The sequence below is a fragment of the Rhipicephalus microplus genome, chromosome 2 (genome assembly GCF_043290135.1).
Source record: "Rhipicephalus microplus isolate Deutch F79 chromosome 2, USDA_Rmic, whole genome shotgun sequence".
NCBI lineage: Eukaryota > Metazoa > Arthropoda > Arachnida > Ixodida > Ixodidae > Rhipicephalus > Rhipicephalus microplus.
In genome coordinates, this window is record NC_134701.1 from 230817926 (window position 1) to 230834106 (window position 16181).

Below are 16181 nucleotides of genomic sequence, written 5' to 3' on the forward strand. Positions count from 1 at the left end.
TCGAACAAGAACGAGAAGATGGAGAAGGATGAGGAGGAAATTGACGAAGCTGCACTAAGCCACGGAAGCACTGAAACAGCAAAACTGGACGATTCAAAATGCTAGTCTGTTTGCTTGTAGGTTGGGTTTCTGCCTGTCTATTCGTCACACGATTAAACCACCAGGCCTAAGTGTAAGAACTTGCTGAACGACCAACTTATACTGAACTGGTGACTGTGTCCATACTTGTGAGCAATTGGATTGAAAAAAAAAATTACGCATATCGGACGTACAACATCAATACGTAAGTATTAGATGGTGTGTTCCTTTACTATATAATACGTAGATACGTAATTGTAAATACCCTAGTGTTCCTTAGGCTGCACAGAGAATGCGACGCTATGGACGAAAAAGTCCTCTGCTGATGATATGGTGCTGCCATCTGGCAGTGGCCCTGAGTGATGCACAAGCTCATGTTTCCCGACACTACTGCCAGATGGCGTCCATATCTCACGCAGCGCCTCCTCTATTTCATCAATGCCAGCCAGATGGGGCTGACTCAACATATATGAGTAGCTGTTTTAGGCAAGGCCAAGCATGAATGTCAACGTTCGTCCGTGTCTCTTCCTGTTTCGGTCTCGTTGGCGTCTTATTCCCTCCGTAAAACATGCATACGAGCACAACAAGAAGTTCTACTTGAACAAATTACTGCTTGATGAAATACAACCTACTCTACAAAGTATGCCCCGTCACTCATGTATACGGCCGGCAGAAAGCTATCGTTTTTTGACGACAGTTTCAGCGAAGCCTGCAGATGCGCGGCCAATTTTTTTGCACGCCACAACCCCGATATCAGCAGAGGATATGCAAAGGATAGCAAGCTTTAGTACTGTCACGTACGTAGATTCCATGTAATGACGCTGTGTATGTAAGAACTGCATGTTTTCTATCGTACGTATGTGCATAAATTATATAGTCATGCGTTCTACGAGGATCGTGGTGTAATTACATATGCTATGCCGTTAAAAACACGAAGTGCGTGGCACTAAAAACTTACTATTTTGACTTTTGGTTACCCCTGTTTTCACGCAGATTAGAGTGTGCGCGTCACAACACGTAATTTTACCGCGTCAGAGGTCCTTTCAACTCGTTGCTCGTACTAACAATGAACAAACGCCCCGTCCAGCCTGCCCGCTCACACGCTGGAGCGCAGGCGCTGTTCAACGCCTAACAACTAAAGGCGCCTCCCGGGAAATATGTCCCAAAACGAGCATTCCTTTTCATCAAGGTTTTCTGGAAGCCTTAATTCACCGCCACCTACGAGAACGTACGTAGAAGCTCGTTCTTTTCATCCCTCTCTAAGCGCGGCGCGCTCCGGCTTTTCGCGCCACACTTCTAGTAGACGTGTACTGGAAACAAACAACGCTAAGTAAATAGCTGCTGTAGAACACAGGTATACGCTCGCCTCTCTTGGCCAAAGAAGCATGTGCCGCCGCACTGGCTCGCTACTGTTGAGAGCGAGCACGAGCGACGCTCCAGCAGGTAACAGGGGCCCCGATTTGTCGTAGCTAATGAGATGTTTTCTTGCCTTTTATTCGCGTCAAGCAGCGCAGGAGCAAAGAGCTGCTCGTGCGAAACGCCACTGCCTACTTGTGTCGCTGCCCCCGGTGGCTTCGTTTTGCGCCACACGCTCCAACGAAGCCGCTTTCGATGTAAATGGTTCGTTAAACCCCGATTGAGCAACATGGCGTCTTCTTACTTTTTCGCTCCGCATCAATTACGCGGCGAATGCGTAAACGGCGCTGAAGCAAGGCTTCGCGCATTAATGTGAAGAACTCGAGATCGAATAACGCGTCGACATCGTGTCAAGTCGGGCCGTTCTTATGGGTCATTTGTGCGAAGAGCACTTTATTGCCGTATCAGATTAGAGGTAGAGGGTGTTTGCATCCGAAGACCTAAGTTCTTTCGCAATGCAGAGCGCGATGTATTGTGCGAAAACAGGAGAAAAAATAATTGTGATGGCACGGTGGCATTACTGTCTTGAGGAAGAGCTGCACAGCGCCGCCATCGAAGAAATATTTGCCAGTATGTACTTTTTATGCTTATTACTCAAGGACCACATCTTTCGCTGAAAGGATTAGGTAACAATGTCTCTAAACATTCAAAAGAATACTTTCTTGTTAGGAAAAGAAGCTACTTCATCGAATGTCTTGATGCCAATAGGCACAAAGTAGGAGCCTGACTATTTGCCGTGTTGTAGCTGTCATTGCGGCAGCATTGCTCCCGGCTATAAGTTCAGTACGAAAGCTCGCCAAGTAAGAGTGAAGATTTTGCTCACATGAATTAGTTATGTACATTTTCTTCTTACCTACCTCTGTAGTCTTATGCATCACGTGGGAATATATGGTTCAGTAGACTTTAGAGCAGGCCGTTTTCAAAGTCCTCCACGAATGTCATTTACAGGCACCTATGGCGAGGTCTGTCCTTTTTTTCTCCTGTCTGCTGATTCCCTTCTATAGATAGTTTGCACGTGATGTCATAAATGCAAAACATGGCACCAACATGGTGGCATTCGATGAGGTCGAAGCAGTGTGATAACGTGATACAGCGTAATAACAACGTCGCTGGAACGTTATTGGGTACCTTTGCATAAACAGCGAAGGAACCAGCATGCGATGCACTGATAACACTAACAGGACGTCACGATGAACTTTGCGTCGAACTATGTTGGCGCAATAACGTGCTTGTTTCAGTCATGTCAGTGAGAGCCATCTATTCTCTGCAATACAGTTAGTGTGACGTTCTTATTGTGCTGCAGTATTTCTTAAATGTTACAACTTGAGTGGGGCACGGCCTTGGTGGTGCATGTGGCATAATGTCGAAGAGGTAGTTATAAAGAAAAGCAGTGCTGATATTTCGCGAAGTTCAAAGCACACATAGACAGAAAAATAGAGATGACAGTGATCAGAGGCAAATGCGTTAGCCGGAAGGTAAAAATACGGTTCCCTATTCTAACCGAGAGTCGGATAAAAAGAGAAATAAACAAGGATATACAAAGGGAGAGGAAAGTACATGCTCGCGCAAGAGCTGGAGGGACAAATACTTCCAAAATTGTCGCTGAGTCAAGCTCGCCTTGGCGATACCGTTGCGCGTTCACCATCCGAGTTCAAAATAACGTCAGCTAAATGTGCGTTTAACTAATCGATTCGTTGGGATGATTATACGACAATATGTTTAACTGCTTGCTTGCCGTCTTCTTACGCAGGCTATGCACAAAGTGTTGTCCACCGTGGTGAAGATAGAAGCGGGCCCCGACTGATGGTAGAACCGCAGAGCGTGGTGCGCTTTTCGAGCGAAACTGGAGCTGTTTTGCCATGCTCGGCTGACGGACGTCCAGTTCCCGCAATCACGTGGGAAATGGCCGACGGGAGTCCAGCCAATGACGTGAGTGAAAATTGCTCAAATGCATATTTCACGTTGATATCAGTCGCAAAAACAGTGCTGACGTGTGTGCTCGGACCTCGTGTGTGTCCCCCCTTGCGATGCCCAGCTTCATGCCAACATTACAATAAAGAAAAGGGGCCCTTCAGAAAGTAATGGCGTAGCCAGGGGCTGGCAATGCAGGCCCAAGCGCCCCCTCCCCCCCTAGAAATTATTTCTCGCCATGGCATACATAGCACAACATAACCATTTGCCTGCCCGATCCCAAAAAAGAGATGCCTCTCTCCCTCTCGATCAAAAAAAAAAAATTCTCCATAAAACCCTGTCAGGAAATGTTAAGGTGCATGATACCGCCTTCTGCAGCCCTTGCGGGAGCCATTGACAGTTTTGTCGTCAATATTTTCTGCCTGCATCTTTTTTCGCCTTGTCAAACTACCTCGCTATCTAACGCGAGCCACTCTGGTCAAGTTCCCAAATGAGTCTTTCTCATCTCGTTGTTCCGTGGTGATCATGACGTTTAGTTCGGTTGTGTCACCTGCTCAACTTCAGTCTCACGGTTTGTTTGTGGAATGACGTCACCACGCTGCAGATATCGGGCCTCAGAGAGACCCGTCCCGACGGTTCCCTCGTGCTGCGGTCTTTCGGCCCTTCCCTGTTCCGGTCAGAGATTCACTCGGCCACGTACCGCTGCGTGGCCTCCAATGCCCTGGGCCTGGTCAAAAGCCGCCTCGTGCACGTCCGAGGAGGTGAGTGTCAAGGTAATTTAGAAGTAGCACAAAGAGACCGCGGCCCTTGGCCGTCGTCCCTTATTGAAATGGAAAAAGGATGTCTTCTGGTTTTCGTTCGTATTAACTGCACAGCCAAGGAAAAACATTAAATCAGTTAACACTGATAATTTGTTATTTGAGAGATCAGTGGACGTTAATTTTACCATCGTAGGTTCCTTTGTGAAAGGGGAAAATGAGAGAGAGAACCTTTAATTTTCTGCTGGGCTTCACTTTTACCAACGGAAGGGGAAATTTTATTTGTCGGGTGAGCTAGCCTATGTAATAGTTCTTAGAAAATCGAGCTCTGTGACCATCTGGTATTTTACGATGAAAGCCTTCGTAAGCCTGCGCCCGTCGCTTGTTCTCTTTTTGAGTGACACGGACACCGAGTGATATTCCCGCTTCCCTTGCAAACTAATTCGGCTTAGCGCTTATGCTGCATTCACAAAAATGCAGATCGATTATTAGGGTTTGAGTTATATGCATGCATATGTTATAGGAGTATGGCTTAAGATAAGGGTCAATGAACGGCCAGGATAGTTAATGAAAATTAGTGTATTGCGATTAGTCGATGGTAGGCCATAACCTTTATTGATACCAAATGAAAATAGGGCAGTGGACAGCCATGATAATAAAGTTTTATGGAGAAATACTCAGAGAGGAATACGTCAGTGTGATAATGTACCGCAATGGAAATTATGGGAACTACAGGCTTCGGATTGGATTGTGTTAACTATATATAGCGAACTGTCTACGAATCTTTTTCTACAATTCCAGTTTCGTTCTTCGCGAAGCGTGGGTAAAGGGGTGCGGTGCAAAGCACTGAAGCAGCGCCTTTGTTGTTCAAAGAGGCCGAAGACCACTCGGTCTGAGATTTGCCGGGGCTTTAGAGATTTACAAGTCGTATTTGACAGTTTAGGCGAAGCGTCGTCTACTCACCGCTGCGCATAGATGTATATAGCGTATCATGCCAGTGCAAAGTACTACATCGAGTTCACGTATTTTCGTGAGCGCGTCTTGCCAAAACTCGTTTCTGAAAAATGACGGCGAAGTTAGGTATACGCACCTTCATACTCCAATGACTCAACTTCACAACAAGACGAGAAGTGTGTTGTGGGCAGACCACTTGGAAAGACGCACCTGGCATGGCAGAACACGAAATGTTAAGTGTTTCTCCTCAGTATGCTGTAATGTTAATTACATAAATAAATAATACGTACTTTCAAGGGCAAAACAAGAATCTTTGTTTTCAAATGTAAAGAATTATTCATTATATCAATGCCAAATGTGGAACGCAATAGCACAGAAATGCATACCCTGGAGGTTAAAATTGTACATGTTTCACTTCTAGCTTATGGTCACAAGAACTTTTTGCAACAAGATTTACGTGCAAAAAAAATGATGCAAGCTTCGATTGGATATAATTTCATTTCACCTTGTTTTACACTCGGCAAACAAGTATCGCGAATCTCAAAAATGCGGCCATGATGGATTATGAGCAGCTGGGATCGTCGGGGCGCCTGTCAGAGCGAATCTCAATCACGCAATGCTTTCTTCGTGGCCTCCGAGTGGCGCCTCGTCATCGCTGCGAAACACAAGGTCACGTCAAGATGTACCTAAGTGCACACAAGTATATCTATGTGAGAGTGTCGTGAAGGATTAAGGTACCTTTCAGATTTTTTTCATTCTTATTCTTTTCCTATCCACGCCCAGTGTTGCACGTAGCACATCAAATGCAAACTGGTTGACTCCCCTGCATGTCCTCTTATGTTTAGTGTCTCTTCCTTTCGTGTTTGTAATATTGAAATTGACATGCGTCGACTAAAACATGAAATTCGTGTGGTTGAGGTGAAAGAAAAAAAAAAAACTGCCCTCCTCAGTCTGGCCTTGTTTGTATAGTTTAGGATCAATTAGATAAGGCGTACGAGAAAGTACGCGTTACCTATTATTTTTTTTTGTTTTTGTGAGGTGGCGGAAACGCATAACTGGTTCGCGACATGCTTCAGCTACGACGCACTGACGTTGCGGCAGATTTGATTAAATTCGCCTCAGCCGCAACATTACGCGCTCAACAGAGTAGAATGGAAGTGCAACCCCTGCTTCACCTGACGTTTCCCGTTCGTTCACGTCAAAATATCAGCAAGTCACTAATTTTTTGTGCTGGTTTCCTGTTTAGAAAGCAGCAAAACAATAAGGTGTAAAAACTCGAAACTATATAACGATTGACTTCAAGAGCGAGCGTACTTTTCCTTTCGAATCTCAACCAAGCAAACATCTCTTACGCACCGATAAAAAAAAAAAGTCTGAAATGGGGACTTTGTTTTCATATTGCGCCCATTCGTTGCGAGCCAGTTTATAGTTACATACAACGAAAACTCATAACACGGTGTTTACATTGGCGTCTGCATCGAAGCAAGTCACGACACATTGGCGGGCATCTAATATATACAAAAAGCTGTTTGATTGATGGGCGCCAAAGCTCGCGCATTCTTTACCTTTCACGATCGAGAAATAGATTTTTTAATAGCGCGGTTCTCGAGGTGACGAGAACGGGAAAATATTAAACGGGGGAAGACGTGGGTGGTTCCGCTGAATTTTTTTTTCGCACTGTTTCTTAGTGCATCGTTTTGGATTATTGATTGATCTGTTTATAAGAAGAAGCTGCAGAGTATCGAGACAGAATGTACGAAGCGAGGAATCGAGAGAATTTTTTTTCTTTCAGGGGGGGGAGGGGCAAATTTGCGTTAGTACAGCGCAGTAAGAAACTTCAAGCTATACGTATGTTCCACCACAAAGCATCTTCTATACCCACTACCCCTGTTTTTTATATTATGATTCGCGGTAACACTCCAGAACATTTTCGTATGCTACAAACCAGGAAAAAAACAAGAACTTAGATTATTATACGTTCGGCTCACGCGCGGGAACGCTCCGAAGCACTTCCATCCCAATCGCATAAATTCTCGCCCTTATCCGGTGAACTTTTGTGAAAGAAGCATGGAAAGCCGTAACGATAAAGGAAATGGGTTTTTCAGTTCTGATGGGAACATCGCTACTGGAAGAACTTAAAAATCAAATACGAAGACAGCAAAGAAGAGCCTTGCATGTACTTACAGATCGAGAATGCTTGCCGCCCTATTCAGAGACAAAATTTCATCCCTGTGGTGGAAAAGGACGGAAGATAGGCGCAATTGCTACACTATTCTCAGCCTTTAAAGTCTCAGATACGAGTACATTTGGCTCCATTTTCCCGCTCGGTGAAATTCTGCGTCGGTCTGCTAACGAAACAAGTGTACGTCTTTCTTTCATTCTTTCCTTCTTTCTTTCTTTCTTTCTTTCTTTCTTTCTTTCTTTCTTTCTTTCTTTCTTTCTTTCTTTCTTTCTTTCTCTCTTTCTTTCTTTCTTTCTTTCTTTTTTTTCTTTCTATGACATAAGCTAGGAAAATTTCGTTGATCGCGCAACCACAGCTCTGATTGGCGAAGCCGAGCAGTTACTTAGCGCTACAAGCTTATTACTCAACTGACAAAAAAAAAAAAAGAAAACGATGTGCTTCAGAATGTCTGTTTGCGGAAAAGAGATATACCTTAGACTTTACGGAACAAGGTTAACTATCCATAGACTGTGCTCATGCAGTGTACAGTGTATATATGAACACACGGTGTATGTGTGTATATATGAACACACGGTGTATGTATGTATATATGAACACAGTGCCTCTGATAAATTTTCTTCTTTTATTCTTCTATTTTTTCCGTATTTTTCTGACTATCCTATACGTTTCACTATAATGTTGGGATAGCCCGCTCTAACGTAGCTTACATTCTCATATTTTTCTGCAAAATATAAACTAAAAAAATGAAGACGGAAGTGCTGTGCAGAGTTTGCCGAAACGGACCATTGGCACAAATGGCGGCTTTTACATAAAAAAAAAAATACTGCTGAGAGCAAATAGTTTCGTCTGATAATTGTGTTACAGCTGAATGCGCACCGTTCCTCACGTCCACTTCAAGAACAACAACAAAAGCTTGGGCCAAATTTATGAATAATTAGTATACGTTCATCAGCAATGATTTCTTGCGCTGCAATTGTTTGTAAGCAAAGTTTTCAGCTCGAACAGTACGATATGTAGCCGGCTCTAAAGTAGCCTACACATTCCCAACTTCATACTTGAATAAATAAAAAAAAAGATCTAAATTAAGGAAAGCAACCGGGGAAAATGCGAGGAGCAGTTCTAAATGTGTATAGTATATTCCAAGCTCACTTTTAATTATTTTGCGTCCGCCTTCAGGGTCGCTTAATAACAAAAATTTGGGCAGCACGGAGCTTTTTGCGAATACGGGTGCACATATTTTACCCTTTCTGGGTCTTGGTTTAGCCACGCGTTTGCCTGTTGTGTTTACGCCAGGTAACAATATTTAGGGCGTCATCTTGAGAAGAGGCTGGATAACGCTGATGATTTCCAAGTGTCTTGCGTAGGAAAAGGAAACAGACACCATCGGATTGACTTTTGTGAAACCGCGTTCACAGGGCTTCTGGAGCCAAATTTAAAGAGCGTTCGTTTCGTATAACTAGCTTTACGTATATGCCCATCATATGGGCTGATTCAAATTTTTTTCAAACGAATGAGCCTTGTGTAAAAAGCTTCCTGTGAATTCAGGACTTCCTTTAGCGTGTGAAATAGCTTATAGAGCAGCTCCTATGACACTATATAGGCTTTATTGGGCTTGTGTTTTGGTACAGCGTTATTGGGCTGTTACAGAAGAAGCTGTTTTGCATCTTTAACACTGTCATTTACACTGTCATAGTCTTATGTTAGACATATCTGCATAAAAGCGCCTAGGTTGGTGCATTAAACGTTCCGTAAACTTATCAATACACGTCGCGCTGCACAAAATTACAAAACCTTCGTCTAACAACCAGAAGCGGTGGCGTCCATATGTACTGTGAAAATAATAATAACCTTTACATCTGAGATTTAACGTGCCCGAAACACGATATTTTATGAGGCAGATGCCGTTGTGTAGGGCTCCGGAAATTTCTACCAACTGCGTCTCTATAACGTGTACTGACAACGCACTACATGAGCCTTTAGAATATTACCGCCATCGAAGTGCGATTTCCGCCATCGAGGTGTGATTGCCGCAACCAGGTTCAAACCTACTTCGAGGTCCGCAGCGGAACACCGTAACCTGTGCTTTACCGAGGTAGGCTGTCTTGCGTAAAGCAGCCTGTATACAGTTTTTGTACTAAATGAACAGAACCATTTTGAGCGCATTGTTTTGAGAGTATAATCCCACACGCGTTGTCTCCACCGTATTTTGGGTTCATGGCACATGCAGGAATTTCTCTCGAGAGAACGTTACAAATAGAAATGCACTCGTTTTGCTCGTGTATTCTGGTCGGGCTGACTGACGTCAGACAGTGAAGGCAGCGATAATCTTGTTTACTGTATTTGTGCTTATCCTTTGCACATGTCCAACGTAAGCTGCTTAAGCCGACTAAAAGATCCGGCAGCTAAACAAGGGGCGATCGGACACTAACAAAAATCTTATAATGCCAGAAGTACTCAAAATAAGTTTCAAAAGGGAGCTTCCCTGGACATCTCCTGCATATGCACTGCCTAAAAACGTGCGTCGATTATTGAAAAAACGTTTTTCCGTTGTAAGAGTCTATTAGCGGAAACTATTTTCTTATCTTAATATCAAAAATACATCCAGTGAAGGTGGCCCTTCAAGAAGAGCTGCGCAGTAAAAATTCAGTGAAGCAGGCATTAACAATCTTGTGTGCGAGAAAGCATTTACTCTGGATATAATGTTTTCAGCAAACTTCAACAAACTCGGACGCTAGTCATCTTCCTAGGAAAGACACACTTACTAATAATTGATATCTCACAAACATACAAAGATATCACCACAGCTTATAGGTGACCGGCCAAATGCAGTGATTAAGTATTGACCTAGACACTTGTTCATTTGTTGTTCTATCAGATGCGTATTGTTTACTATCATGGCTGTGCACTTTGCAGGTGAGCTATAGAGAATATTTGTGTCTATAGCTCGCGATGTTGTCCGGCAAATCTGTTTCCCCTTCGTCCCTGTGGGTCTTATAAAGGGCGCGACTCTGTCAAAGCTTCTTTTGGGAACAACAAAAAACGCTCTTGCGAGCAAACAAACTCCAGCCCCTTCAAGCAGCCAAAAAAAAAAAAAGAAAGATGGAGAAGAAACGTCATGGCTGGGCGGAGAGCTTCACCGTGACCCGCGACCGGAATGGACGCACCAGATGTGACTCTTTCTTTCTCTTCTTCATTCCCAAGCTCTGCCTGTTGCCGTTTACGCGCTTTCATTTTTTTAAAGAAGTCGGCTGACAGGACGAAGCTTTTCATTCGACAAAAAAAAAAGTGGGTGCACATTTCCGATCGATGATTTCCGGCATGTCACTTTCAGCGCTCACCGATTGGCTCAGACGTCCAAAAGAAGTTGTAGCTGAAAAGAGAAGCTCGCTGGCGTTCTCTCCGCCATTTTTACGCAGCTCCTTTCTGTTTCGAAAGTAGGATCGTCATCTCCGTTGCAGCGAGGAGTTCGTGCTGTTATCGACACGTATGTGGGTCACGCTCATTGCGTTCTGCCCGGCCTCGGGACTCGTTACGCGGGCGTGTACAGTCCAGTGCAAGCGCGACTGGCGGAGAGGATCATAGCAAGAGCATATTTGTGAATTGACACGGGGTTGCCTCGCATGTGTGTGACATGGGTTCGTCCAAGTTGTGTCATTTTGTCGCCCAACGTTTCTTTCTCAACTTGCACAGAAAAGTGATTTTGTGTTGCTTCTCTGGTAATTACGAGGTAACAGAGAATAGTTTGATAAAGGTAAGAGGCGAAAAAATTCATATAAACCGGGGTGTCACTGCAGCCAACCTCCTTGTCACGGATTCTTCGTCCCGTGAAGCTTCTTTCTCCTCCTGAACTTCTGCATCATTTGGATTTATTATGGTAAGAATTTCGGTAGGTAGCCTCTCTCTGGTTTTTTACCTTACAGGCTACTCCAGGGGCCGGGTTATATCATTGTCATCACCCGGCACCTCGAGTAGCCTGTCAGGTGAAAAACCAGGCAAACCTCTCCAGCTCCCCAATAAAATAATTCTCTCTCTCTCTCTTTTCGTCTTCTTCTACACTGTTTTGTACTGTCGTAGTAAGATCAATGAACCTATTACGAGTTCTACACTAATCCACCCCATGAAAAAGTCTGTCACTTTAAAATAGCTGCTTAAATAAGCTTCACTCAATGCGCAGGACGCTTGAACGCTATCACACCTCTTTGAGCGGAAACACAGCGCAGGGGACCGGTGACAAACAACCAGAAGAAAAGTTTCCTTCTTCACTGTACACAGTTCATTACATTGTATCAACCTAGCCGAAGTACTCACTATGTAAGCTCCCGAATCCCTCCAGTTTCTTCTTCTTCTTCTTTTTTTTACCGTCCTGTTGCGTATAGTTCCTGCCGTAAAAGCGGTATTTGCGAAACACTCTCCAAGCCGTGTCAATACGCTGCCAATATCGCGTGCCCGGTTGATTCGACGCACGACCCGAATGCAATCTACGTATACACATTCAGAAACCACAGAAAAGAAGCAACAGCCACGCGAGCTCACGCTCCAGAGTTCGCAAAAGTGAGAGATCAACATCGAATGCTCGTCAAGCACTTCGTTTGCGCGCCGTTTCGAAGTGCTGCTAATGCCCTCGTCTACGCATTATATTTTCCTTTTCTCATGTAACATCATTGCCACAGCGGTGATGCTGCCGCGCCAGCTTTCTGAGAGGATAGCCGAACGGGCCAAGAATAAACACGGAGGGAGCATCTACGTCATGACGCAGCGCTGCTGCTTTTCGTGTCCACGCGAGAAGAACCAAAGCAAACTCGCAAAGCCGGGACCCGAGCGAGCATTATTCTGACCGAGGCAACATTTGTCGCAGGTCGCTCGTTGCGCTAATATCCGTAATCAGAGCGACGCGTCGACGGGCCGTGTTGAGCCCCCTCCTGCCTGTCTGGCTGGCTGGCTGAACTTCCCTCTAGCTGCCCGAGAATGATGCCCGCTGCCTGAGCATCGTCGCCTGGAGTATACGTCAGCGAGCTGGGATGGCGCCAGTGGGGCGCTGCGCGAGAACGGTATATATGAAACTGGCGGGCGCGACAACAGAAGAAGCAGCGGCTCGTTTGCGCCCCACCGCCCCTCCGCGCATCTTTACCTTCCCCCTTTTCTGTGCATCGCCTAACGCTTCTTTGCTCATTCACACCCCGACCAATTTTCCATGTCCACTTGTCGCCCTGAAAGGGGGGCGGTGTTCGTTGAGAGATGCATCCTCGACAGTTCCGCATACGGGCGCAAAAAATAAATGGGAAAACTGCAGGGCTAATAGAACAGGTTCTGTGAAGAAGGAGCAATAGATGTGTCGGGTGTCCCGGAGGCTTTTGTGATGGAACAGCTTCTTTGGCGGCATAGATAGAAAAAAAAGGAAAAAAAAGGTAACAAGTGTCACAAATTACGGGAACGTCTACAAAGAAATCCTGGGTCTGGGCAGATTTCGGGAGATCTCGCTGCATGTTTCTCGATGTCACACTCGTTCATACGTTAATCATGGGGCGAGTAGGCGATAAGAAGAGTCAACTATGGTTAGGGCCCAGCAAAAGAAAGTGAGGTGCCATTTCATTGCAATGTGCATGACCCCCTGAACTATGCAGCTGACTCAGTGGTCTGAGCCAATTGTTCCTCTTCTTAAACTTTCTTACACTTCTCCCTTTCCTGGCGCAGGGTCGCCAACCCAGTTAAGCCTTGATTAACCTCTCTGCCTTTCTTTTACTCGCATTCCCTTTCTCTGAGCCAAATGTCCAGCCTCTACAAAACGAATAGAAACATTTTGTTGCACGCAAGCAGCAGAGACTTCAATCTTAGCCTTAATGATACTACATTTATCTACTATATCTATTTTTTATCCATGCAAAATGGGTCGTTGCTGTCAGCACGTCTATGGCAGAACCCACTAAAGGGAGGGTGAAAGAGGGATCGTTGCTGGGAAGCGTACAATGAATCGGTAAACCGCGTTGCTGTTCAGTGCGGGAGCCAATCTAATCGCTGATAGCGAACTACTCGTTGTTACAAGGGACATCAAACAGCAGCACATTGCATACCAGGTGGTTTGGTATGGCACGTCCCCGAAATAAGGTCGTGCACTAACGCGAGGAATTAAATGTGATAGTGTACTGCTTTCATAGGTGCTTTCAACATGACGAATCTTTTCGGAGGCTTTACTTTAACATGACGAATCTTTTCGGAGGCTTTGCTTTAAAGCTGTAAATTCTCCTATATCACACTCTTCAGCACTGGGACGCCACTCAGGATCGGCGGAGTTTAGCGAAACTGGGGAACTTCCCGAGCTCTGGCGACCCCTCTTATAAAAGAGCCAACAGTACGAAAAAAAAAAGTGAAATCCGCCCCTCAGCGTGCTGCGTTTCATTGTTTACGATGAAAGAAGTGATCGCGTGAAGGACGGTTGACTTAGTTGGGCGGTGTTTTCAAACCAGAGGCATCTTATTTCATTTGTTTGTCGTTCCACTGACTGCAGATTTACACCTATACAATAAACGTGTCAGAAACATTTCGTGGTGAGGTTTTTTTTTGATGCACGGGGTGTTTAAATTCATTTTGAAGCTATGCTTGCGTTAAGTCTGTTTTAGACTAATCTGCACGGTGGCTTCTGAGATCAGCATCGACCGAGCGTCTTACAGCACCGCGACCGCAGCTAAAGCCGAGGCCACGTGTTAATCATCGTCTTCAGCTTGTACATTCTAGCGCGCGGCTCGTCTGGTCCGCGTCGTTTTTGTTGTCATGGCCCGCTAGTATCCGACCACGTGTGGCCGGCTATTTAGCTATTAGGGGCGAAGCTACTAAATTCGTGGGTCTGTCCCTCCTAGATCGTGGTACGTGACCGCCTAGTTCAATGACTCACCCAGCAGGTGCGGATGGACAGACAGACAGATAGACGGATGGACGGACAGACAGACAGACGGACTGACAGACGGACTGACAGACAGACAGAGGGACGGACGGACGGACGGACGGATGATTGGACGTACAGACAGACAGACAGACAGACAGACAGACAGACAGACAGACAGACAGACAGACAGACAGACAGACAGACAGAGGGACGGATGGACGGACGATTCACTTTTTACCAATAAAACCCTCTGAGGCTTCGCCTCACTCATCATTATTCCCTCCGTAGATATGCTATAATTTTTTTTTGGCTGCACGGTATACTTGTTAGGCCAGGGCATGCTATGACCAATTACGCCAATTCATAGTAAGGACGAGGCAATTGCACTACATTAAGAAGACCGTTCTAATGAAGCAGTGTAGAGCAAGAACTGTGCCAACTAAAGCATGCAAGTTGATGAGCTGATGTCACAATCACGCTTATGTCACTGCACTGTTAAAATGTTGACGCAGTGGCGGCGCTTGCGTATTCGCACGCAGTGTTTCTTTGATAACCACCGCAAGCGTCCCACATGCGTTTACAACGCCACGTGCGTTCCTGTATCCATTTTTATCAACGCTGCTATCACGCGCTCCGCACTGTCTTCATGTCATAGCCGCCACAGAGCGAGCTCGGAGCAAACTCGTCTGCCCGAGAAGCTCGGGCCATCCTGCATAGCACCCCTGATGTTACTTGTTTCTAACGAAAAACGCGGTGCAAACGATCCACTCCAGTATTACTCACTGTATGCTCATCTTTTTTTTTTCCAAGACAGAGGCCAATCAGGGCAAGATGCTTTACATATTGGACAATCACTTTGCGTTACGTCGTAATCAATCGCTTGGTTATAAATATCATCATATTCTAGGCACAATGTTCACAGTGGAGCAGTTCTATTTTAAAAGCGATCATTATCGTAACGAGAATCGTACATAATTGCTGTTACAGTAAGCAGACCTAGTTCTATCGATGTTAAAGAAACAGGGCTTTCAAACACGTGCACAAGATAGAAGCCGTTTGTGTTGTCTTGACTTTTATGTCGTGTCCTATCACTATCATGACTAATTATTGACATCACCATCATCACGATCGAAGACTTAACAAGACAAGACTGTACGTAGTGCTGATGAAGCTGTCTACATACAAGAACGACCTTCCGTATCCCGTCGATCAGCACCATGAAGAGAGTGAGAGAAAGGCAGGTGTGTTCAACACCCGTCAAAACGTTTGAAGAGCTTGGCTATTTTAATTTGGAGGAGTGCAGCAGAAAAACTCTCTCTCTACTCTCTCTCTCTCTCTCTATCTGTGGGGTGGTGTGGCGTGCGTGTGTGTGTGTTTGCGTGCGTGCGTGTGTGCGTGTCACTGAGAGAGAGAGGAGGGAGAGAGAGACAAAACTGATAATAAAAGCTCACGCAAGGACAGTGCCGAATAGCCAAGGGCCAGTCGTAGCGGCATTATCACGCTCAAAAAGCACACACTTATCTCGGCTTTCCCGTGGGCCCGCGAGAGGAAAGCCGGGAGGTGCCTCAAGTGGCCTATGAAAGAGCATGGCGAGATTCTTTTCGGCCCTTTTATTTATCTGTTCTTTAACATAACAATAGTAAGTGGCGGCGACATTCTTTTCTTGTTTTCGTCAGACCGTTAAGGACGATGCACCTCGTAGTGTCTTTTTTTTTACAAAGGAAATGTTGGTGCATGCGCCTCGTTTCTGGAGCCCGAGTGCAATTACTCATTTTCACGAGTTGCTTCTTTCAAACTATTCGTAACTGTTAAAAATTCTCGAGAGACTGCGTGGCTTCTCGACGCTAGAAATGGGAGGTGGAAGAGCGGTATTGATTTTTACGCGGGAGGCTGGAATCGGTATAAATGAGCCGCTGTCGAACCAAAACTAGAGAGAGGCTCAAGCTCCAAGGGCGCCCACTCCATTCTGAATTGTCACCTGCAGTTCCTTTGGAAATAAAGTAAA

The 16181-nt window shown here is 45.3% G+C and overlaps 1 protein-coding gene across 1 annotated transcript in view; it reads left to right on the plus strand.

The window, feature by feature from the left end:
- The window catches only part of LOC119169526 (cell adhesion molecule Dscam1), a 111644-nt gene that overhangs the window by 20383 nt on the left and 75080 nt on the right, over positions 1-16181 (plus strand). Inside the window, exons 2-3 of the mRNA XM_075877172.1 lie at positions 3245-3423; positions 4010-4166. Of these exons, the coding sequence (XP_075733287.1) occupies positions 3245-3423; positions 4010-4166 (336 nt within the window). The remainder of the gene's footprint in view (positions 1-3244; positions 3424-4009; positions 4167-16181) is intronic.